Here is a 25,661-nt window from a genome sequence, read left to right on the forward strand (position 1 = left end):
TTAGAATCCTAGTCTTTAGTTCTCACCACTAAAACAAAAAATATATATTAATAGGTTAGATCATCGTATTGAAAGGCTAGATTTTACCTCTAGCCTTCGACCCTTCCCTACACATTAAATATGCTCTAAGTAACATATGTGGGTGCAGAGGGAGGGATTTACCCACGTTAAGCTTACTTTTAAATCAAAATCTTGTACGGAAAAAGATGCATCTTTTCTTTCTAAGGTAATTGTATAAATGATCTTTCAATTTTAACCCAATTGGAGTAATGGTCCCTCAACTGAAAATTCATGATCATTAGTCTCTTAACTCATCAAAACGTGCAACTATGGTTCTTTTTGTAACTCCATTAGAACTTCTGTCAAAATGAGTCACATGTCACGCGCATGAGGCTGAATCAATGGGCAAATATGAAAAACCCAAATGTGAAAATTTGTAACAATAGTCTCTTAACTTTAACTCAATTGGAGAAAATGATTCCTCAATTTTAACGCAATTAGAGTAATGATCCCTCAATTTTAACCCAAGCGTAGTAATGGTCCTTCAAACTTGACTCATTTCGACATAATTGATAAAGAAAACTATAGTTGCACGTTTTAATAAGTTTAGGAATCAATGGCCATGAAATTTTAGTTCAAAGACCATTGTAAGCACCCTATCCTCCTTCTTTGTACGGTTCATTTCTCATATATGGAATATCGTACTTTCTCAAAAAAAAAAAAAAAAAAAAAAGGTCATATTTTACCTTTTTTTTATTTTTATTTTATTTAAAAAATCATATTTATATCAATTAAAATTTATTTTTATTCAGTTGGTTTTTTTTTTTTTTTAATTTTGTAGTCAATTACTTTAATGTCAGATAATTTAGAGCTCATTTGATATTCTTTTTCTTAAAAACAGGGGTTTTAAATTCATACTTCATATATCAAATGACTTGTTTGGTATGGAATTTTATTAAATTCTTGAAAACAATTTTTAAGGAAAATTGAAATTAGATAGAAACAAAGCTGATCTGTTATAAGAAAACTGAAATTAGATAACAATCAATACACGTCTGAATCTAGTGATCACCAACATCAATTTGAATTAAACATGGTTATTTTGGTGTCCGATGAGAGAAAAGCGAAAGGGAGGAGAGAGAGAGGACAGAGAGAAGGTGAAGAGAGCGGAGAACAGTGAGGATGCAGCGATCCCTTCGAAGCCTTGTTGCCGGCGTTGGCCACAACAACCTTTCCCACAGTTGGTGATCTTTGCCTCTTCACTCTTCTTCGAGACTTCGACCGCTTGGACTCGACACCAATTTCAAATCGCAAAGTCACAGCGAAGAAGAGATCGGGAATCAGGACTAAGAAAAAAAAACAAAAACGAAAACGAAATAAATATGGGACTAAATTCAAAGCGTGGGAAGAATTCGAGCTTTGAGAGGAAAAAGTAGAGAATCTGCACATGGCAACGATGGCATTATGGCAGAGAATATGACAAACAAACTAATAAGGAGGAGGACATCGTTCATTTCCTTCCTCCTTCCCAGTCTCAGATTACAATACAACGCAGCGCTGCAGCCCTTCGGCCCGTTCGTGTAAAACCATCCTCGCCATCCACATGACAAGATCATCAATCAATACACGTGCAAAAGAAAAAAAAACCTAAAAATTTGGCCGACCGTTGGATGTAATACATTCGGATTCCTCATCCTTTGGTTGATCATGTAAGAAGTGTTAGCTCCAACATACCATTTAGCACCTGCTGTAATGCAAATAATACAAGAAAACCTATCATATCATTAGAAAACTTTAATAAATTAAATATAAAATTATACTTGTCCATATTTGAGAATCGATATCCATAATCTTGCATGTGCTGCTTAAGCAATTGGCATGCTACTATATAAGATACCTAGGTTACAAATTACTTCATAGAATAATTAGACTGAGTGCATATCAGATAACTAGATGAATTATATTTGAAATAACTATTATGCAATCGGTCATTTAAAACCCATAGTTTTCTTCTTTTTCTTCTTATTAAAATCTTGGCATATAAGATAGCAATAGTCTAAACAAACAATTTAACCTTTAAATTTGATCCAATTCTTATTCTTTTTGGAATTCAAAAGGTAAATTTGTTACATACTTGCCATTAATCAATCGGGTGTTTGTCAGCTTGCCGAGAAGTATAATGTGCAGAAAGCAAAAGCAAAGAAAGGAAAGCACTGGCCACAAAGATTGCATCAAACCACCGGTGATAGAAGTCAAACTGAATATCTCCACCCAATACGTCTGTTATGATCATCCTGCCAAGAGATAATAGCTCTCTTTAAAACTAATCCAACAGCTCAGAAGCTACCTAAATGACGGACTGAAAGCAATCAAGCTTATATGACAGAAGACCGAAAAGCTTCTGATGGCCATCATTTGGAAATCCGCACTTCTAGACAGGACATGGCTAAAGCCGCAATCATTTCCTTTACAAGCTTCACGTTTTCATTTAAATACAAATATGGTAATATACTTTTACAAGGAATAGGATAGCAAACCTTTTTTCAAGTAATATGATTGTTATTAAACTTTTGAACATTTAGTCATCCAGTCATAATATCTTTTATATAGTATGGTACTATAAATTGTGAGTTCCATATTTATTACATAAAAAGATATTAATTCCAAACATATTGTGCATGTAGTTTACATTTACAAAAGGAAATATTCTTCAAGCTGATACTATTGTCATTGTATGGGTTCATCTTACAAGCCAAAGTATTTTGGCCGGTTACTCTTTGTCATTAATCCCTTGCATACTTCTATATGTAGTATAGATAGAAGAACATGTTTTTATTTAGAAATTGAGAACATAGGCAACTTATAATTTCATGTAAATGCATATAAAGTTCATTTCAAAGTTTTAAGGCATGTTTCTAGCCTAACAAAACCCAACATTTAAGGAATTCCAGGTGCACTGTGTACACTGGAGTAAATTAATCTTGCAATTAAGCTCAATACAACTGACCAAAATTCATAAACATAACCACGCCATTGAACACCAAGGGAAGACAGAAGAACAAAAACAAGAGTTGACCAACATAAAATATCAGCACACCTGTACTCAGTTGCCAAGCTTTTCCTTATCAATAGAATAGAGGACACAAAGTACATTCCCATAATTTCAGACAGAAACAATACAACATTGCTAGAAGATCCACTTCCAACTCTGGAAACTGCAAAAAAGAACTGTGCACAGCAAAGCCAGAAAGTTAAGCCGTAAAGATGATCTGTTTTATGCTTCCATCAGTTGCTCTTCAACAACCAAATACCAATGTGGAGTTGTGGACTAAGGCCTATTCCCAGAAGGTGATTAAAACGGGACTAAGGCCTGGGTCAGCTGAATTCATTTATTTCCTTGATATAATTACAGCACTAGCATGTAAAACCTAAGACCAAAGTGGGAGCATCTGGTTCTTATCTCCAGATCCAGAAAAAAACTGTCTTTCAAGTTTCAACTTTCAGTATGCAACTCAGTCAATAAAAAAAAAACAAGCATTCAGAAATCATTTCTTTTTCCTCAAGAAACTGCAGGCTGTATTTTGAAAGTCCGTCTGAAGAAAACCAATCAGTGGATTGAGGTTCTCCAACTTAAATTAGAAATAAATAACAAGGCAGGCATAAGAAGGGTTACCTTCATTAAATTAGTCAAGAATCCACGAACTGATATAACAATCAACATTCCAATGAACAAGAGTGAAATATACTGTCAATAATGAGAACAAATTAAGTATCAACCATGTGTTCAATAGTCTGACCAATCATCCATAATAAAAATATTTGCAATCCATAGTAGTAAAAATGGAAAATGAAAACTAGCACATATGAAAATGAGGCCAAATCAGGAGTCCAAATGTATGAAACTGTGATTGGCATATAGTCTGTACCACGAATATATATTATAAAAAAAGTAATATAATATGTAACTGCAAATTTTTCCATTGAGAGGGAAAACACCAAAATACATTATTCAACTGCAAGCTTGCAGGTTTAGATAGAAAATCAAAAGGTCTGCCAATGAAGGTGTAAATGTTAAGCTAACTAACCTGTGATAGCAATGCTGCATTGATACCAATGTCAAAGAACTGCAAGAATATGCTAATTGTCATCGTCACAGGATCCACAGAGCCAGCCTGTCAGAGAACATATTACTATTTACCGAAAACAAACATCGACACTAATAGGGTAGAAATCAGAAACAGACATGTAAGCAAGTGATTATAGGCAATACATGAGACATGAAAGAAATACCTCTTTGAAAACTACACTTTGCAAAGACTGCACAGAGAAATTAATAGTCAGCACTTTTTCAAAAATCAAAAGTAGTAACTTCAAGAAACACTTGGACCAGTTTGAAATTTTCCCTCTCCATTAACATGAAGAAAATAAAATTAACATCAGCAAACTATGTAACTAAAGTATCTTCAATTCTAACAACCTCATTGAGTACAACAAAAAAAAAAAAAAAAAAAAAAAAAATGCATCCCATACCTTAATCATTTTATATACACAGTAGATTGAACATGCATAACCTAGTAGGTTCTGCATATGACCCCTCCAGGTTCGAGAATAAGCAGCAGCCTCCTGTCAAGTAATAATAATTTAAGTTCATATGCCTTCAATCAGGCACAGGTTTAAAGTATTGAAACAACCAGTGGTTCATATAAATCTTCGTTTCATCACCTTCAAGTTTCAATCACTATGCTTCAGCACATTTTGGCCATTAAATATGGGTAAACATAATTATGCCCTAACTTTAGTTAACTGTGTCACTTTTATCATCTACTACACTCTTAAATGGCACATGGAATTGAGTTTTAAATAGCCTACACAAATTTCCAATCCACAAATCTTCACTTGTAAGTTGTAATACCTTCAATTGAGAAAGAATAGTTATTAAAACATTATCACGGTGAATTCTTAATGGTTTTGAAGAGAAATTTCCCTTCATCCAAGCTAGCACCTAAGTTCCAGTCTTGCACCTAGGCTGAAAAGCCATAATGCCTGAGGTGCATTTTAACGGAAGTTCATGAAAATTGTATTACTTAAAATAACAGATGCATGGTTCAGTACAAGCAATCACATAGATCAGCAGTCCCATAGGGAATCATTTAAAAATTATATCATATAACTGAAATTACAGAACTGGAAGTAAACCTTTGCTTGACGAAGCTCGTATATTTCTAGGAATAGCTGCTTTGAAAGCTCTTCCAATGCTAGCACTTCTGCTTCCATGTTTCTGATATCTGTGTAACCGAAAAGAAAAAGGGGAAGGGAAAGAAGGGGACATAAGTGAAAAAGACAACTGTGAAGTCCTTACAGAGTAATCGCACTATGTTGATGGTCTGGAAAGCTTAAAAGACAACATAACTAGTAGGTCTCAACTCATGCAAGTAACATGGCTGGAGAAGTATTAGAGAACTTTACAAATTAAAAAAATCAGTTCTTTCAAAAGAAAATATGCAAGATCTTATCATAAGAAAAAACATAAAGCAAAACCAACCTTGCTCCTTTTGATCGTCTTGCACAGATCGCACAACAGTGCCAACAATTCTTTTAAAGAAAGATCTAGCTTTTAATTTCTGCAACATATAACTTTATTTAGGCACAAGTCGGGATTGTGTTTATAAACACTGCTAACAACGAAAACCATAAAGATACGCTAATACAAAATGCAGTTTATAAGTAACACCATTTTGAACAACAGAATAAGATTATGATAGAGTTAGCACAACGATATGCAATACAAGTAACTTTGGGAGTATAGAAATCAAGATGCACAAGTATTTACACCCGAGAAACAGAAAAGTATAGGATAGTGAAGAGAACCTCTTCTGATCCTTGAATGCGTTCCATCTCCATTTGAGAAAGAATGATTTTCTTCTTCTTAGCAATACAAGTCTCGATGGATTGCATGAGCTGTCTTTCCAAGGACTTGATCTCAGTTTCCTCAATTTCTCGGATAAAGAGAGATAAGTAACTATAGGGTAAATTGACCGCTCCAAAACCAGACAAGACAGCCATGACAGTAACGCCAATGACTCCAATGCGACTGACCAACTGAGGCATGGTGAAGAAGCCTTTATCAGGGGAAGGCATAGGGAAGTGAATGCCCATGCGCCAAAAAGCATAAAGGAAGGCTAGCAAGAACAAGAAGGATCCAAAAGCAGCGCGTTCCTTCCGGAACCCTGAGATGAATAGATGAAAAGATTGAAGTTAAAATTTTCCTAAACTAGTAAGTATGGTAGTATAAGGTGTTTGTATGAGGCTAGGTTGTATGACGCTAGGGGCCCTAGAGGCAGTGGGTAGGCGTACCATTGTTGCAGAGCATCAAGAAACAATGATAATAAGGCAACATGAAAACCAGTAACAGTATGAGACAAAACAAATCCAGCTTCCAGTTGAGCCATCGGGCCCTGCAACCAAATCATACAATTTATTTTATAGAAATCAAATGCAAATGCAAATAATTAAATTATGCAATCAATCATGAAATCATAGTTTACTTGTAAACAGAAAAGGAAATGAAAATAAATATATTAACCTTTGGGAGAGAAAGGGGATGATCTCGAAGAGGACGAGCTGCAGAAGATTGCAGGAGAAGGCGAAGACGACGCTGAAGATGATCTGAACTAAGACCCTCTTCTCTTCGTACTCTTTGTAGAGCCTTCGGTTCAAGAACCACAGCCCCGCCCATCCCAGCAGCCCTAGCGATCCCAACGCCACCACTCCTTCGTAGATTGCCCAACCCCAACCCATCTATTCTCTCTCTTGTGGGAATGAATTCGATCCTTGATCCTCCTCCTCACTATTGAGTATTGACTATTGACTATCCTGATTGAATTCGTAATGGCATCCTCCTAACTTTTCATACAAACCATAATTCAATGCAATTTCGAGATGTTAACTCACTGGCAAATTCTGTTCCAAAAAAAAAAAAAAAAAAATCACTGGCAAGTGGGAACCGAGGACGATTTCTCCTGTTTCTTTTTTTTTTTTTTTATCTGGGGAAACTTTTTTCGATTTTCTCGGCAAATGAGAGAATGAAATTTTGTTGCGGGGAAAATTAAGTTACGTTTGTTTACAATTGTATTTTTTGGGTGTTTTAATGAAAATGATTTGGGTATAGTTTATTTTGACAAAAAATCGTCTTATAATTTTATTTAATGAAAATAATTTTGTGTTTAAAAACAAAAAGGAAAAGATCTTCAATTTTAATAAAAATGACAAAAGTTTTTTATAACAAAAAATAAAATAGAGAAAGATAATAAAAAGTTGACGAGTGTGCTTCTATCACACACATGATTTCTGAAACTGAAGGTACGTATAATATTTCTGAAACTGAACCGTACTTCATTGTTTCTGAAAATGAACACTATTTTTTAAATTAAATGGTACTACAATATTTTTGAAACTGAACACTATTTTTGGAGACCGAATACTAATTATTTTTGAAACTAAATACGAGTACTAAATTATTTCTGAAATCGAACACGATTACTACACTATTTCTGAAACTGAACACATATGATTCGAATCTCATATGTTCTTAGCACTGGCACTTACTCTATTTGGATAGAAGAATTTGGGGAAAAATAAAGGTCTATAGGCGGGTTTGATAGTCCATGGAAGGTAAGAAGCAAATAGTAGGATATTTGAAGTGGAAAAAAAAGTCATTTCTTGAGAGCCTTTTCGATCACCTTGTTAATTACGTGAACAAAAAAAAATTACGTGAACAATAAAAATTAGAATCAAGCCCATTCTGAACATGTAAAAATCTCTGATCAAAGTGACATCAAATCTACTTCTCATTAACATTTATGTCGAATAAAAACATAACTTAAGAACGATTTGGTCATCAAATCATTCATCTTTGGAAAGAATCTGCAAAACCCACTATCTCAAATTCAAGAACCGAATCTTCTTCTCATTCTAGTAGCTATTTCAGAGTGATGTAAAGAACATTCTAACAGTGAATAGCCTTCCTAAATAATTATTCTATACACGAGAATGTTGTCAAAAGTATTATGATGGTCGATTCTCTCCTTTCGGGAGAGAGAGCTTCTCTCCTTCTGTGAGAATTCTCCCCCTTGGTGTGGGTTTTCATCTCTGTTTTTCTCCTTGCTGCCACCGATCCTAGCTATGGCTAGGGTTGGTGGTAGCCCCTTACTCCTCTTGTTTTCCTTTTCTTTACTTTTGTTCCTGCTTGTTTTTTTCCTTTACCTTTTTGTTGGTTCAATCTTCTCCTCTTCTCTCTGGTGCCTCTGGTTTACTTCACCAACTTCCCCTTCTTCATTTACTTTTCCCTCCACCTCCTTTATTTTCAACGTTCCACACCTTACCCTTTCCAGTTGGCTCACTCCTCCATTTATCTCACACTCTAGATCGGGTTCCACTAATCACCACAGTGAACGCGATTCTTCACGATTTCCGTTTAGAAGGAAGATGTGTAGAGCTTCAGATTTTATCGATGCTCAGGTGTTCTCACCACCTTCTTGCCTTAACTTGGCCTTGTTGCCTCTATCGTTCGTGGGTTGTTTCCTGTGAGCTTCCTTCGATTCGTGGTGCCGATCTTCGGTGTGCTCTTTTGGAGGTTGTTGAAGCCTTCTTTTTATTCATTTTGGGGGCTTGATTTGGCTTGATTTTGGGCCACTGTTTCGAGTTTGGTGGTCCTTCTGATGGCAGCAGCAGCAGAGGATGCAGCGGTAGATGATGCAGGCTCTAAGGGTTTTTTTTCCTGTTTTCTGTTGTGCTTGGTTTTGTTGTACATTGGAGGTCCATACTTTGTTGTTCTGTTTGTTTTGTATGTGGGTCTCTCTTGTAAATGTGTGTTGTTGGTAATAAAACAACCCTTTGTCCAAAAAAAAAAAAAAAAAGGTATTATGATGGTCGAATCTCTTTAGGAAGTGTCATCCCAAGCAATTAGTCATATTAGGAAAGACAAGAGTCTACTCCATTCTCACAAAACTTCAAATGGGAAATCTTGGGTTATGATTATCATGGGAGATATTTTGTTACATTTTCGTCGAAAATGACGAGAGCGAGAATATGAGGGGAGCATTGAAAGTTCTTACTGTCGTCGTTAAAGCTCCCAATAACTAAATATGGAATAAAGGATGAGGAAGGAGGCACGTGGGGCGAATAATGCTAGGGTTTGAAGCTATTAAGAGCACTTAAGGCCCCAATGGCAATCGGCAATTGAATCTCCTCCACTGAACAGTAAATGCCGTTAATAAATAGTAATTGTCTTTTACATCTCCACCCCTAAACTAAATAGTCATGGCAATAAGCAATAAAATATTAGTATTTTTTATTTTATAAAATAATAAAAAATAATTTTATTTGTAATTTCGAATAGGATTTTTAACTGATCTCGTTATGCCACGTGTCATTATCCTAAAGTACAATGTTTTGTGATAGATTTCGATAAGATTTTTATCCAATTCCGTCGCACCACGTATCGTTACCATTTTAGAATAGTTGAAAATTTGAAATATGGTGTAAGTTGGGAGAAAATGGTAAGGTATTTATAAAAAATAAAAAATAAAAAAAATTAGAATTTAAAAAAAAAAATTCAGATTTTTAATTAGTCTTTAAAAAATTTATTAACTTAATTAAGCTGGACCGTCGGATTACAAAAAAATTGAAATCTAACAATCCATAATGAGACATGTGGCCCACCCAAACATTTCTGATTTTTTTCTAAAAAAATTTTAGAGTTGAAAAAACTAGACCATTGATCTATAAATCAAACAGTTCAAATTCAAAGTGACTAGACGTGCCCCCACACGCACATGTTTCCCATGCGCCTGATGCAAAATTTTTTATAACATGGCTGATGTCAACCTTACATCACTCCCCCTCAGGCACTTGGCCCTTGGACACCTGCCTGCCCTCTCCCAAGGGCTCCTCCTTAGCTTAATTGCCTGAATAGGCTGGAGCTAGTTTGGGAAAGGATTAGGTTGCAAATGTTCCCTGTCCACCGGGCTAAAGAGCACACTGGAAATGTTCTATAAAAAATACTAAGCTTTTGTGGGTTATTTTTTATTTTTTGTTTTTTTTTCTTTCACTTGTCTTTATCATTAAAAAGAAATTATAGCAATGGTCCATCAACTTTAACCTAATTGGAGTAATGAATTTTCAACTAAAAATTCATGCGGCCCAGTTTGAGGAGAGAGAGAGAGAGAGAGAGAGAGAGAGAGAGAGAGAGAGATTGCAATGGCAAACAGAGAAATTATACAATGATACTGCAGCCATGGGGGAAGAAGGAAAGCTGCGTTTGAGGATCATCATTTTTCTCTAATTAATTCTCTAAACTATTTAGATAAAGAAATCGTTGAAGTTAGGGTTTGAGGATGAAGGAAAGCTGGGTTCAGGGAAGAATGAATGGCTTGGGGTTTGGGGAAAAAGGTAGGCTGGGTTTTTGGTGCCCTTTTCAATTCTGGGCCTTGGACAGTTGCCCTAATAGCACTGGGGCTGGGTGTAGGCCTTGAGGCTTGCAATCAAAACTAACTAAGTGCTAGGGGTGCCATTGCTATCTCAGTATAGCAGATGTAGAACAAGTGTGTTTAGTCGATTACTTGCGCCCTAAGTTACTTGGCCTTCTTATTATCAAAAGATTGTCGTGGATGGGTTAAGTCCACATTAAGTTCTTTTTCTTGCCTTGTAAACAAGGACTTTTAGTTCATAGTCTTGTATGTTCGAATAAAGGGAGTCTAGATCCCCTTTAAGTCATTTGTTTGGTCCTAGATTGCTTTTAATGGAGACATACTCATTTAAACTAACCAAATCCATATACAAATAAGACTCTTAAAGTAGGAAAGCGGGTGGATATGACTTGAATACATACTGAAGAATGCATTAAGTAATAGATCGATTAACTTAGAAAGCAAACAAAGAGCCTCGAGCAAGATTTCACCTTGTTTGGCAAGGTTAAACTTCTTGCAGTCACTTCTCTTTGAGATTACATGGTTTATATGCTAAAAAATGGATGGATGGTAAACAAGTTTACACAAGGAAATCGATAATAGGCCACTAAGGGAGGTAGCAGAGCTTTAAACTGGACAAGAGATGGCTTGTCGCTAAAAAGATTTGAGATTTGGGCTGATTACAGCTTTTGGATGCAAATCTGGCTTAAGAGCAGAATTTGCATGTTTGTTTGTTTGATTGATTGAGTATCCTTGTCTCTGGAACCTCTTCCTCCTTTTATAGGCGATTTAGCCCGACTGCTGTAGCTTTGTTCTTGCCCGAAAGCACTAGGAGAGTAGTGAGTCATTAGTTTTTTTACTTGGAATGCCACTAGAAAGTTTTCTTTGACTGGTAGTAGGTTAATCTCTAATCACTTGTCACTTCAATAGTAGGCAAGTGGCTTACATTTGGTTGAGAAGGCCTCAATTTGCTTCTGAGCTTGATGCTGGGGCTTCGGGCAAGTCCCCTTTAATTAGGTAATCTTGGGCTTTTCCTCATCCAAACCCAATATTCAAATATTAACCCAAACAATTGGAACTCACTTGAACAGGGTGCAATCTGGAAAACTAGCACGAGAGTTTCGAGCAGTGTCTTTGGATGCATAATAATATTTGAATTAAGTAACCCTAAGAAATAAGGTTGATCATAAGTTATCTTAACAAGGTAAAGCCATCCGAAGGGACGATGAATCCTCAATTGTTAAAAAACAAAAAACACATAAAAATGGTCACAGAAAAATGAGTACTAGAATTTAGATGAACAAACAGATTTCATCGGATAGCAAACAAGAGACGGGTTACATCCGAAAGTGAAACACAAACGATCCCAATCCCAATAAGTAACAACAGGTAAACATAGAAAGACAAAAAACCAAACATTTACAGGGACCTCGCATGGTATAAGTTGCAGCGGCTAAGGGTCAAATAGAAAATAATACAGAAGAAGGCTTTGGTATATGGATGAGCGTATAGGAAAGATTCCCTTAGCTTCCGATATAGACCTGCAATACACAAATCAGGCTAATTTCTAAATGCGACCATCCCACAAACACTCAGAGCGAACTTTGCCACCTTTCAAAAGACTCTCCACTTCTTTAGGAGGGTTCAAACCTAGACTGCAAGCCCTCTCCAACCGTGCAAGTCTGGTCATCCCAATGCATGGGCCGTATGCCAGGTTCATATCAAATTTCCTCAGTAGCTCTTCTTGCTCGTCATAATCATCTATCAATTAGGGAAAAACATTTAGCCCATAAAAAATAGAAAATCTGCATGGAAAAATCTACTCAAAATGCGGTTACTGGTTTCCTTAACCCTTGTTGACAGTAGAGAAACTTAAGAATACATAGAAAAACATATTATTGAAAAACAATGATAAAAGACAGCCTAAGATGTATTAGTTAAAAAAAATAAATGAAAATTGAACTCCTACGTTCCTAAAAGAAATAATGAGGACTCTAATATCTCAAGCTACTTTGGAAGTTTCAAAATTTCAAGGGTTAAAAGTTAGGGGCAATTGGATCCTAATACCAAAAAATTTAGGATGCCTTCAGATATCAATCTTAAGCCCAGTTCCCTTTAATTTTTTTAAGCCATGTAGGATTCATTACCTACTTGTGCCTATTTTTTCCCCTTGCTCTCAAGTTTTACACATTCTTTGCTCTATTTTGAATATCTAGAAGAAAAAAATATACAAGTTTCCAGGTATCAAATAAACTGTCTTATGGCCACATTTGGTGCCTAGAAATCAATATATGTTGAAAGAAAGAATCAATGAAAGTTGAAAGAAGAAATTTTGTTCAAGTGGAGTTGGACATGGTCCCAACCAATCACCACAAAATGATAGGATACTTCTAACTAATTCATCTCATTCCTTCAACTTCATTTCTTACTTCAACATGCCGTGAATCTAGAGAATTAATTTTTATAGTCCAGTCCTAGTGGTCAAGCGTGACTCATGCATATTCATCATTGGCAGGTATATAATCATATAACAACTACATAATGATTCACAAACAGCAAGAAATAACACTTCCCCTCATGTAAGCTGACTCTCTTGAATGAATACACTCGAATCAAATCCCACCTAGTGTTATATTATATCACACCCGAAATTCTACCTTTGTATTAAGCTTATAATTATAAACCCCTTCAGTTAATACACCTACAGTATACCCTTCGCTAGTATATAACAAAAACAGTTAAACAGCAATAACAGTTGATGCGAGTTTGCATCTGAGAACAAAAACAACACTGTAGTTGTAGTGGAATTGAATGCAACTAATAAAATCTCGTTACGATCTAAATTTGGGGTTTCAACACTAATGTAATCACAGAATAAGATGCGAATTAAACCAACAAAAACATACATTTTGGATCTATATCAAATTTTATGTAAACTTTAATGATAATCCAATTCCGCTATATTATTGTTTTTGTCCTCGGATGCAAACCCTAAACCCAAATATTCACACAAAAAGAATATAATCTATGAAAAAAATAGTAAAACGGACCTTTGAGGTCTGGAGAGCCGTGTGAAATAAGGGCGGTGGGTTGAGCGACATCCGAGCCGAAAGAGGCAGCGGCAGCAGCTTTTGGGTGAGTGGGCGATTGGGATTTTTTCTTCTTAGAGATATCCCCGCCGATGCTACTGTTGCTTTTCCTTTGCCTGTAGAAGCCCTTCATATTCTCTGCGTTTGATCTTGATGCCATCCCCACCGCTCTCTCCAAACTTTCGAATTTTGAATTCCTTTCTTCTTTAGAGAAAATTGATATAATTTGAACAAAAAAGAAAAAGAGAAAATTGATATACGTATTCCTTTCATAAATAATATTTTCTTCCTGGCCCCGTTGGATACTGTCAAAAATTCAAATCGCTTTTGCACCAAAATAGTCATTGAAATTTGCATAACTCTTTATTTTGGTCATTGAAATTTAAAATCAATAGAAGTAGTCACTGAGTTTATCCATCGTCAATCATTGTGGTCTTTCTTTGAAAAATCTCCATTAAATAAGAATAAAATGACAAAAATACCCTCAATTTTTATCAAATCATTTTGGCCCATTGTTTATTATATTGAGGGTATTTTTATCATTTGGTCCTTATTTAACATAATCTTTTAAGGAATGATCAAAATGATTAATGGTGAACAAACTGAGGGACTACTTCTAAATCAATCTCAATGACCAAAATGATGAGTTATGCAAATCTCAACGATCATTTTGACTAAAAAGCCAATTCAAAATCATAGAGAATTTTTCTACTCCTGCACTTGCCACCGAACTACTAATTCAGAGAATATTCACTCAATGAACTAAGGTTTTATAATCAAAATAATTTTAGGGTGAAGTTCATGAGGTGTCACTTCCTTGAAAATTAGGTTGTTGTATTATTTTTTTGGGTAAAGTGGGCGTTTGTTGCGTCGGACTATCTCGGACTGAATTAGCTTCAAGGACTAAGCTGGACTGGCTTAGACTAGACTAAACCGGACTAACTTAGTGAAGCGTTTGGTGCAGTATTGGACTAAGAAACTGGATAATAACAAATTCTAATATTATATTATTTAATATATAAATTATTAATATTTTATTATGATCTTATATTTTTCTCCATCTTTTCCTACCATTTCCGTCCCACTCTTTTCCTCTTCTCTCATCGTCCCACCCTCTCCCTCTTTTTTTCCTCTTAGACCTCTCAATTCATGTCTCTTTCTCATTCCTGGTCAAACTCCTTATTGATTCCAGTCTCTATTTCTCTGTCCTCCCCCTCTCTCTAGCTATGCGTTGTTCGAACGGAACCTCACGGCTTCAATTGGATGAAGTTAGCACCGCCAAAAAATTCATCACCATCCCTGGACCGAGATCTTAGCTTTGAATGCTCGAATTTGTCATGGATTTGAAGAAGCCCATACAGGCTGAGACTTCCAGGTCATTTTCCGGCCACATTCAACCACATTTTAGCCTCGATTCAAATAAAATCGTAATCTTGTCACTCCTAACTTCAATTTGGTATATTTTATATGAAAGTTGGTTGTGAAATGGATCTGAAAGAGAGTCGAAAAGTTAATGATTGATCTAGGTGACCGGAGATGACGAGGAATCTGTCGGGAGTGGTCGTTGAGCATGACGAGGACGAGAAAGAGATGATAGTCTTAGCTAGTCCCATGGTTATTGGGGGGTCTCACTAAGACCTCTTAGTGAAGGGTTTTGTCCATGCTAGTCCCCTTTAGTCTCATTAATGTTAGTCCCAGCATGGAACAAACACAGTATTAGACTAATAGCTAGTCTAGTCCAGTCCAGTCCAACTTAGTGAGGGCAAACAAACGCCCCCTAAGTCCTTAAATTTATTAAAAATTGCTAATATCATCACTATTATCATATTCAAAGCTATTTTATCCAATTTTTCGTCAACTTAAGTCATTTGACACACTTTAAAGTGTAATATCGTCATTTTCTCGCCTATAAGCCCCTAACATTTCATATAAGTTGCGAATCTAACCTTTAATTTACCTCACAAAATTAACTCCATACACTATTTCTTTATGAAAAATTACTAATCTACCTTCCAGTGTGTATCACATGCAAATAATGTAACTTAAATTGACGGAAAATTGAATATAGTAGTTTCAAATATAATATTATGGATGTGTAATTGGCAGATTTTTATAATTTAAGAACTGATTTTTCTAAAAAAAAAAATAGTTTAATGACCTAATTTTCACGCGTGATAATTTAGAGACTAAATTGGCAATTCACTTTAATTTTTAATATTAGTATAACTATGCACTTTGGTCATTGAGCTTCAAAATCAATAGAACTCTCCTTGAGTTTGTTCACCATCAATCATGTTAGTCATTTTGTTGTTAAATCATTTTAGTCCATGGTTTAGTAAATTAAGATTAATTTTTGTCACTTTGATCCTTATTTAGCAGAAAATTTTCACATAATGAACAAAATGATTGATGATGAGCAAACACAAGACCAATTCTATCAATTTTAAGTCTCAGAGATCAAAGTGAGGAACGTCAATTATAAGAACCCTTTTGGCTAAAAAGCCATGAACTAAGTATTATTGTTGTTTGTATAATAAATAAAAACTTCTCTTTACAGTACATATACTAATCATACTAGAAGCCAAAAATTCCAGTCGTACATTAATACGGGGACAGCAAAATTTAAAAAGAGAACATACTCAAATATTTTCTTTTGGTTTACTGGGGGTGCAAATTCCAATCCAAGCCAGAGGGGACTCAAAGAAGCAGTAGATTAGCATATTTCATTTCGGCTATTCCTTCTTCTGACGGGATTTTGATTTTACATCATCAGGGATACACGATGACCAATATAGTGGCAACACTGTGAGCAGTGCTTGTATTAGTAGGGCAAGTGGAAACCCTGAAAAGTCATTTCCCGTGACCCCAACATACGATGCAAGCACAACACCCAGATATCCACTTACTATGAATGCAACCGCTATTGCAGACATCGCAAACGCCATTAGAGATCCCTCGCATCCTCGTGGGCAGAGTTTGGCTATAAGAATGCTGAAAGGCAAAATCTTCATAAACAAGAGAACCTCCGAAATGCCAGAAAACATCACGACGTAGAAATTGTCTGGCACCCCCATGTAATTTTGATAAATCCTATTTACAAATAACGCATCAGAAATCATAAATATAGCCATTGCAACCTGAATGGCAGAAACTAGTTTCCTAGGTCTGACTGACTTCAAGTGACGATTATAAATGACACTCCATAGAAGCATTGCCACTTGGCCAAACACCTTTGAGATTCCCAACAGAGATGAGTCAATATTCAAGCACTGTGCCTGGTAAAAGAACATGGTGCCTGTCAATGCTGGAATAATGGCATAAGATGCCGCAAACCATGATATTGAGTAAGTGATCTCAGGTTCTCTTAATGCAACCAAGAGCTCAGAAAGTTTCTCTCGAATCCCAACATTGGCTGTTCCTTCGGTATGGTTCAAAGAGCTTTCCTGGACAAAAATGCTTATGAAAAAGTGGACAGTGAGGAGAAGGCCATAGAACAGGAACATCTTTTGGGGAGATAATCTGTCAATGGCAAGACCACCTAGGAGACATCCAAGGACTCCACCCATAGCTGAAGCCATCGAAGAAAATGATTGGAGCTCGCCTGGGGATGACGGTTGGGAATTTTTTGGGGGAGTAGACTGTTTTCCTGCCTCTGCAACAATGGCATCATTGGCTACCTCAGCAATTGAAGCACCGAGATTACTGAGGAGGAGATATAGTGTTATGGTCCCAATTGAGGTGCCTGATTCAGAGAGCATTGCTATTGCTAGCCATGACACTGCTTGTAAGACCGCTGAAATAACAGATGAGACAAAGAATAAAAATTAAAAGTAAAAAAAAAAAAAGAGGTTAGAAATGGACTTCCGACTAAAGAAAAGAATAATAAGAAGTTAGAAATGAACTAGAACTAAAACTATGATGGTGGATTTAAAAACCATATTTAGGCCTAGGAGAATGGAAACTTTAAATTCACTTTTTTTTTTTCAAGAGGAACTATTACAAATTTATTATGTATCATGTGAACAAAAGCAGTGTATAACAAATTACAGTTGCTTGTAACGAACTAATGACAGAGTTTGAAATTTACGAAAATGATATTTTCAATGTTTAAACCTACATTTAAACATCTTTGAAACTTTGTCATGTGATGGCACACCGTGTATTTCTAGACACAATCAAAGGAGAAATTACTTACTCAACAACTTCTGTAATCACAATGAAGGTGCATCTTTATTCAAATTAGATGGGGAAAGAAGAGATGCAAACTGAATTTAAATAGCTGTGGAGAAGCATCTACAAATCTGCTACTTAAGCTTTTGCTATTTCGCTCCTCCAGAATCTTAGAGCAAAGCAAGGAAACCAGAGAAAATGAACATTGAGCTTCTGAATTATACAAATTTTTATCCAACTCCCTGTTGTATTCAGCACTCCTTTGAAGTAGTGGAGGCAAATAGCCCCAAAGAAACTGATTCCTTAGATCAAATGATTATTTTAGACTATAACCCGTTTGACAGCCATTTTTGTTTATAGTTTATAGTTTTTATTTTTGTGCTAGAGATAAAGTATATGGGAGAAATGGTGTAGGGAGGAAAGAGAAAAGTGAAAACAATGTTAATATCAGTTTTTTGTTTTAGTTTTCATTCTGTGTTTCATTTTCTATACACATTCCTTTCAAACTTGTTCCACCATAATTCCTTTCCTTGGCCCTTTTTCGTTACTCCTTCCTCCCGTTTATTGATTTATTGATTGCCTTTAGATGAGATACAAATCTTGAAATTTAAACTCATCTACCAGCCGCTATCAATGTAACCCTTTTACTCTTATCTATAGTATAGCACAAAGAAAAGAGTGAACACTAAAGAATCCTACGGGCAACAAAGAACAGGAATCATATTCATATGTACCAAAGCCAGTACCAGCCAAAAAGAAAAGCCCAATCCTGTAATAACCAATCCTATTATCCTAACCAAGTTCAAAATTATTGACAGCCATCCAAAAGACGAAGCAATTCAGCAAATATAGGCCAAAAAATACAGAGCAAACGGAAATTAAATGGGCGTAGACGTAGTAGTTACTCGTTAGGCACCTCCAAAGGCAATATAGGGAATACGGTGCTGGCCAGCAATGTAGACGGCGTCTGAAACGACACCGTAAAGGGGCTTGGCGACCATGGGGAGGTTGGCGGAGTTCTGCAGGAGTTGGAGAGTGGAGGGGTCCACGTGGAGGCCGTCCTTGAGGAAGAAGTTGACGGCCATCCATGGGAAGCACCTGAAGCCCTGCACCCAGTACCCCAACCCCACCAACTTCCGGATCTTGTCCGCGTCACCCTCCGACGATGGCTCTACCATTTTCCACACTCACACAAGTCACCGCACAACTTTTATTACGATTTATATGCCGATAAAGAAATAAGTGTTAGGCTTTTATAACAGGGTTCAAGTGGGAATGCTGGGTGAGTCTTTCTTAATACCCAAATTACTTGTCTCCTATAATAGGGTCCAACTGATTAAGACTATTATTATTTTTTTAAATATATTTTAATAAAAAAGAAAAAAGTGTTAAGCTGTTATAATGGAGAGAGGATCCTCGCCACATCCTCTTTACGAAGAAATCGAGAATCCTCTAATCATATTACGTCGTGCGATCAGTTTTTGTCAGGTATTATTTATATTCAATTTTAAATAAAAAAAATTACAATAATTTCTGACCGCACGATGTATGATGAACGGTTGTAATTGGAGGATTCCCAAGATCCTCACAAAGAGGATCCAGCGAGGATCCTCTCTCGTTATAATAGGGTTCAACTTCAAGTGGGGAAATTGGGTGAATCTTTCTTAATACCAAAATGATGAGTTTGATCAATCTGAAAACTCTTTGTGATACAAACTTTTTTTATAATGAATTTACAAATAGAGATTTAAAAGAATAAATATGTTATCAACATTTTTATCAAAAAAAGATGTAAAAATACAACAATTGGTAAGTTTAGTAGCACTTTTTTCTTTTTTGAGAAACCTCAATCATACTAGAGATATTTTATTGATAATAGAAAAAAAATTACACTTAATCGTATACATAAACTTTATCCTTCATAACACAAAGACAATAAAAAGCAACAATCATTATTATAACTTTATAAAGATTTTTATCAAGGGAAGTGTCATTGGCACTCTAAAAATCTCATTCTACACTTCTCACAAGTGTATTTTTGTTTCCAAATATAGAAAATTTGGAGTGTAAAATGAGATTTTTGGAGTGCTAATAACAATTCTCTTTATCAATTGGATTCTTGGGGGATACATTCTTGGGTTTTTGGGACAGAGTATGATTTTTTTCTCTCTCATTCCCTCCCCTCCTATTTGAACGATTATTGTTAAGCCACGTCAACATCTTATTTTAATTTTTTATAACAAAAGAAAAACAAAATAAAAGAATGTGAAAAAAAGGGACGAAAGAGTATGGAAAAAAGAAAAGAGAGAATCCTAGTCCTAAAAAAGAGGGGAGAGAATCCTAGTCCTTTTGGGACCGCTTCAGACCGTATCACATTCACTGGTGTTATTACAAACAGGTAAACTCATATCTTATATATTCCCATAAGAGGCAGGAGATTAACAATCATTTTGGAATTTGGAGGGAGGGATACTGGATTTCTGCATCTCATAAGAAACGGAAATAAACACGAGTAAGTGAAAGAAAACAAAATATGTGAAAATCATTTTTCACATTTTAAAATTTTTCATCAAAGACGAATCAACATTCACTAGGTAAAGTGTTCCTTTGTGGGTCTTAAACAGACGAGTGACTCTTAAAGGAACCATTGACGTTCCTTTTCTAAAAGATTTACCAAGTAACCAATCATTAACTTCCATGACTTGTAGTGTACAAACTTTTGTCTACAAATTTAAGCTCCCTAACATTACTCTTATCAATAATGTGAAAGGAAAAATGAAAAGGGTGCAAAACTTCGAGGATGCCTAAAGAATTATCCCATAAAGCACCCAAGGGAAAGCAAGGAAGAAAAAACCGCAGTATATTCGACATCTTTGTCCATTGATTCTACTTTGATTTGTTTTCCATATGAGCCAAACTAAAATAATTAAGGCAACTGGATGAGTTACTAATCTCCTTCCAAGTCAGTCCACTCTTATTGTACATCATCATTGTTCCTAAATATGACAGTGGAGGAGGCAGAACATAACAGAACATACAAATAAATTCTCATTTTTATCAACTTGTCTGAAAAGGGAATGCATAACAAAACTACAAGTATTCTGCAAACAGGGAACATTAAGCACATCTGTCACAGAAGGTACTTCTCAACAACAGTGCGGCCAAACTTATCTTGAACATCCTTTCGAGTTTCAATCTGAAAATTCACATATAGAGACACAGATTTAACTCAATGAATTTAAGAAAATCCAAAACACCGGTTAAAGTGACTACTGACCGCATTAAGGGATTTGAAGAGAGCCTTGACTGTGTTATAAGGATTCCTTGAGCCTACAACCTGACAAGTGTGTGGAGGTTAGAGCAACAAACCAAATTGCAGGAACCACCCCCCTTAAAATGGATTTCTTTCAAAGTCAATACCTTAGACTTAACATTTTTGAAACCAGCTAAGTTTAGAATGGTTTCAACGGTTCTTCCTGCTTTCATACCCGTCCTAGTGGGTGCAGGCCAGAGATACACCTGATACGAATTACAGGTTAAACGTAGGCTCTATATCAAGCGGAAAAACAAGAAAAACACAAGAATGAAAGAATGCTACTATAAGGACCAAAAACCAGTACACCACAATGAGCCAATCACCTTTGTTTTTTTATAACTTGTTTGTATTGCATGCGCAATTGTATGCTCCTCGTGTCGTTCAATGTAGTGGAGATTCTGAAAGCACTTCTCATATGCCTGATTGTTGTAATATCATCAGTACATAAACAAGAAAAGAAAAAACAAAAGAAGAATAAATTGATAAACTTGTTCAAGTCTATGCTCAATAGTAGAAACAATTAAGACACCCTTAATTATTTCAATCAGAAGAAAAACAAAACCTTGTCGTATGTTTCACAAAAACAATAATCGGTACAGAGAAAAAATGGATAAACTTATTCAAGTCTATGCTCAATGGTAAAAACACATACAGCACCCTTAATAACTTACTTCAGAATAAAAGGAAATCTCTTTACAGTAAGTTCATAATCCAGACATGCGAGGCAAAGAACTTAGCTCAATTGGTACTGTTCAAATTTTTTCTGTCCATAATTTTACAATCATTCTGGAAGAACGCAACAAAAGTGAAAATCGTCAACAATCTAACAAGGGTAGTTATTGCTACACATGCCGTCCTAGTAACAGAAAACCTGGTCATACTTCCTCAGTTGTTTTATTAAACAACACATCTTAATTTACAGAAGGCGATTTTCATGGGGGTGCATTTTCATAATAGAGATGAAAACCAACAAAAAATGGGTGTGCTTAACCAAAATAGGAATGGAAGACATATATGTCGCATGGATATAGATTCAAGAATCAAGATGTATAATATGATACAATACAATACAATGACATGACAGCAAATCAAAAACTAGAATGTGATCATCGTGCCGTTCACATTGTAAACTACCACAAGATCTATTTTATTCCAAAAACAATTTCCATCACTGTTTAAAATCACTTATAAGCATTTTTAGGGTAGTATTCAACAAGGCAATAAGCACGTATTAGGGTGGTATCGGTCTCGAATATGGTTTTAGAGTATCTGTGACCCTTGGACAACAAGGGTGAGAAACACCACTGTCAGTTGTTGTCAACTGCCCACATTTATATCTTCAACGTGTATTATCTGTTATTTATAGTCTTTTCACCAATAAAAGCATTTTTATTCTATTATCTGTGACCATTAAGACATAAAGTTGTAAGAGTTGAACTTTACTAAGCCTATCTTGTATAAAAAAATAATAACAATAATAATGATAATCATAGTAATAATAGTAAGATAGCAATATCCGACTATACCAAGATATATCCAAAAAACAACCACTGAACTTATCCACATGAGATCCATCTAAAATAATCAGTTCAATGGATATTACTTTGATCACAACGGTCACATCTAATATACTCAAACTATAAAAAAGTAACACAGCAATTACGCATAGATGTGCAAGCAGGATCATGATAAATCAACATACAAAAAATATATGTTTAACACTGTGCAAGACATTGGAACTCTGCAGTGTTCATAGACCACACATACCTTCTGAAGAGCGATAGGGACTGCTGGGCCTTTTGCTTTAGCATAACCAACAACACCATGATAATTGCCACAAGCTAATATGGCAGTGTACTTGACCACTTGCCCCCCCTATAGAGCATAAACAGAAATGTAAAAGCATTGATCTCTGTTAAGTCTTGAAGAGAAATCAAAGAAAAAGTTATCTTGAAGAGAAATCAAAGAAAAAGTTATGTACACAAAATATAAACCGCAAGGTGGAGTACCTTTGTTACTTTACAAGTTCGGTTCACATTGATTAATTTAACATCAAACCCCTGCCAACATGTAATGAATAAAATGGTCAAAAACATTGGTGTTTCCACACCAAAAACAAGAATATGTTATATGTCTGCATGGGAAGCTGCGATGAAGTTCAAAACAAATAACATAAGGCTCCTCAAAGTACAAATTTTAGTAAGAATGATTAGAAAATATGGAAAAACAAAATTGTGAAGACTTCACTCAAACTTTGAAGTATAACAAGGCTAACCATATACCAAAAAAATAACTCATACTCTTTCTACAAACATCATACGTAGCAGATGATATGTTATACCAAAAGTGAACAGATTAGCTAACAGCAACAAAGGGAAAAAAAAAAGGCAAGTCCACGAAAGATGCACAGATATTTTTAAATACTAAAGCAAGCATGGGAAAGTTGCATCAAAACTAACCCAGAACAATTGTTCAACTTATAAATACTTATGACAATTATTTTGTCAGTTGTCGCTGAATTCTGAACTATAAACATTAAAAAGTCAACTTGATGACACATGCACTTACTTTCCTGTAGAGAGGTCTCCTCTTCTTCTCTGTCAAATCATTTCTTTCCTCTGCTAGGTCTCTGATCTCTTCCTCTAGAACCTTACCCTTCTTCCCAAATGTATGATCTAACTCTGCTAGCTTCTCTTCGAGTTTTTTGTCAATGGCATTAAGCTTCTCTAACAGTATGTCATCTTTCTCCTTCATGTCATTGAATTCTTCCTCGTCGTCGTCATCAACTCCTTGAATAATTTGCTTTTCTTTTTCAAACCCAGCATGTTCCAATAAATCAACTGAGGGCTCCACTTGTTCATGTTGGATGACTCCATAATTGGCAGGATTGTTTGGATCGTAGGCTTCCTTCCACTGCACCAATCTCATAGCCCTGTTTAGTTTCTGCTGGAGGATGAATTTGTCCTTTCCCTCAGCTACTTTGAGACGGTTCATCAACTCACCAATGACCCTATATTCGGGGCGAAGGCGGAAATGTTTTTGCTCAAACTTGTCAATTTTATTCATCCATTTATAAGCATCGTCAAGTGTCTCTGTCATGTCGTGTCAGAGAATGCAAATGCAACGTAAGTAAACAAATATCATATCCTGGACTAGACTAGTACACAAATACATACAAAAACCATCATTATGTAATGTTTTAGGGTACCTGGAGTCGAAAATTTTCACCCACAATTCTATTTTTTCTATTTCAAAAGCAATTGGAATAATTAATACCAAAGAAAAAAAAAAGCACATAGTTGAAAAAGCAGGGAAATGGGCAAATTACCAGCCTCGGTGAAGTTGTTGAGCAACTCCTCGTGGCGCGTGAACTTCCTCTGAAACTCATCAAACCTCTTCTTGACGGCATCGGGAGTGAACCTTTCATCCTCTTCGTCGCTATCGGAATCGGTGGGCTCCTCGTACAAGTTCAAGTCTCCGGTGTCCTTGAGCTTCTCCTTCTCGAGCTTCTCAATCAATGGCATAACGCCCATGTAGTCCTCCTCATCTTCTCGGTCAATGTCTTTGGTGTCCAGGCCCGCCCTCTTCCTCTGCTCTCGTTCTCTCTGCTTTTCTCTCTCCACCTCCGCCAGAAGGTCTTGGGCCGCTCTGGATGACACTGTTGAATAAGGGATTTTGCTGGAAAACGACCATTTGGGTGGCTGAGGGGTAGCGGGAAAGTGTGGCCGAGTGGAGATTTTCCGGGACAGGGGGAGTGGGGCTTTGCTGGGATTCTTGATGCCCTGTTTCACGATGAGACGTGACCACGAGAAACCTTGTGATTTGCTCATTTCTGCTGCTGCTTGTTCATCTGAATTTTATTTTGAATGATGAAATGGGAGAATTCCCTTCCGAAAATATTTGATTCGATGGAAACCAGACCAGACTACGAAAGGGAGAAAATGAGAGAAATCTTCAATTAGGGTTTTGGCGTTGCAAATTTACTCTAGTGCCGCGTGTTTAAATACACATTTAAATATGAATTGTTAATAAAAAAACAGAAAGTAAATTATAATTATGCTTACTTGTATCTATGATCTCGTAACTAAAAATTTATTAGATATAATCCTTGAACTTAATAAAATGTGGAGCATCCATTCTTTTGTTCTAACATCGTCAAATTTTCCGTTTGAGGTGCTTATGGCTGGCTGATGGGATCCTGTTGACTCTAAAAATTACAAAACCTACGTGGCGCGCATGCCGAGTAACTAATAAGCTAACTATGTCCTTCGGTTGAATGCGGGGCGTGCCAACTCGTCGGCCGAGCTCGGCCGAGGAGTAAAATTTGCTGATGTCGCTCTGAGCGCGTTGCTGACTTCTCTATCTTGCGATTGCGACCGAGGAAGGAACACTCTCGGTCTCTGGGTTCTATAGCCTGAAGACAAGGCTGCTAATTCTGCGGAGTTCACAAATCGTCAGAGCCCGATTCGGTCACTATGATTTTATTCGTGAGAGTAAAAGCACGTCGAATCGAGACCAAACTGTATGGGCACAGATACTCAAACGTGATGTAGGTCTTGATGGTAAACGTCGTTCGGCCGTCAGAATGCCGAACCCTGAAACCCACTTGCGAGTATCCAA

General features: G+C 36.2%; 4 protein-coding genes across 5 annotated transcripts; all 4 read right to left on the minus strand.

Moving 5' to 3' along the window:
* Window positions 1-1,289: 1,289 nt before the first annotated feature.
* On the minus strand, window positions 1,290-6,989 carry LOC137734708 (GPCR-type G protein 1). Of its 2 annotated transcripts, none has more exons than XM_068473971.1 (12): window positions 6,584-6,989; window positions 6,355-6,455; window positions 5,869-6,227; window positions 5,543-5,621; window positions 5,197-5,285; window positions 4,531-4,623; window positions 4,291-4,317; window positions 4,086-4,172; window positions 3,674-3,745; window positions 3,098-3,228; window positions 2,135-2,294; window positions 1,290-1,744 (listed from the first exon to the last, which is right to left on the minus strand). In XM_068473971.1, exons 1-11 carry the CDS (start codon window positions 6,796-6,798, stop codon window positions 2,141-2,143), a joined length of 1,407 nt encoding a protein of 468 aa, XP_068330072.1. In that variant the 5' UTR covers window positions 6,799-6,989; the 3' UTR covers window positions 1,290-1,744; window positions 2,135-2,140. The 2 variants fall into 2 exon arrangements, with proteins under 2 accessions (XP_068330072.1, XP_068330071.1); XM_068473970.1 differs by having other exon boundaries at window positions 1,291-1,747.
* A 4,744-nt stretch (window positions 6,990-11,733) lies between these two features.
* Window positions 11,734-13,801, minus strand: LOC137735009 (uncharacterized). The gene is made up of 2 exons (XM_068474362.1): window positions 13,517-13,801; window positions 11,734-12,227 (listed from the first exon to the last, which is right to left on the minus strand). The coding sequence occupies exons 1-2, from the start codon at window positions 13,713-13,715 to the stop codon at window positions 12,034-12,036; spliced, it is 393 nt and encodes a 130-aa protein (XP_068330463.1). The 5' UTR covers window positions 13,716-13,801; the 3' UTR covers window positions 11,734-12,033.
* Window positions 13,802-16,050: 2,249 nt separating this feature from the next.
* Window positions 16,051-18,955, minus strand: LOC137734959 (probable folate-biopterin transporter 7). Its single transcript, XM_068474300.1, has 2 exons — window positions 18,642-18,955; window positions 16,051-17,348 (listed from the first exon to the last, which is right to left on the minus strand). Exons 1-2 carry the CDS (start codon window positions 18,901-18,903, stop codon window positions 16,288-16,290), a joined length of 1,323 nt encoding a protein of 440 aa, XP_068330401.1. The 5' UTR covers window positions 18,904-18,955; the 3' UTR covers window positions 16,051-16,287.
* A 1,710-nt stretch (window positions 18,956-20,665) lies between these two features.
* Window positions 20,666-25,011, minus strand: LOC137733705 (uncharacterized). Its single transcript, XM_068472863.1, has 8 exons — window positions 24,370-25,011; window positions 23,610-24,133; window positions 23,051-23,101; window positions 22,809-22,916; window positions 21,365-21,460; window positions 21,146-21,244; window positions 21,003-21,062; window positions 20,666-20,921 (listed from the first exon to the last, which is right to left on the minus strand). Exons 1-8 carry the CDS (start codon window positions 24,869-24,871, stop codon window positions 20,856-20,858), a joined length of 1,506 nt encoding a protein of 501 aa, XP_068328964.1. The 5' UTR covers window positions 24,872-25,011; the 3' UTR covers window positions 20,666-20,855.
* Between the last annotated feature and the right edge of the window lie 650 nt (window positions 25,012-25,661).

Source organism: Pyrus communis, chromosome 5 (genome assembly GCF_963583255.1).
Source record: "Pyrus communis chromosome 5, drPyrComm1.1, whole genome shotgun sequence".
NCBI classification, from domain to species: domain Eukaryota; kingdom Viridiplantae; phylum Streptophyta; class Magnoliopsida; order Rosales; family Rosaceae; genus Pyrus; species Pyrus communis.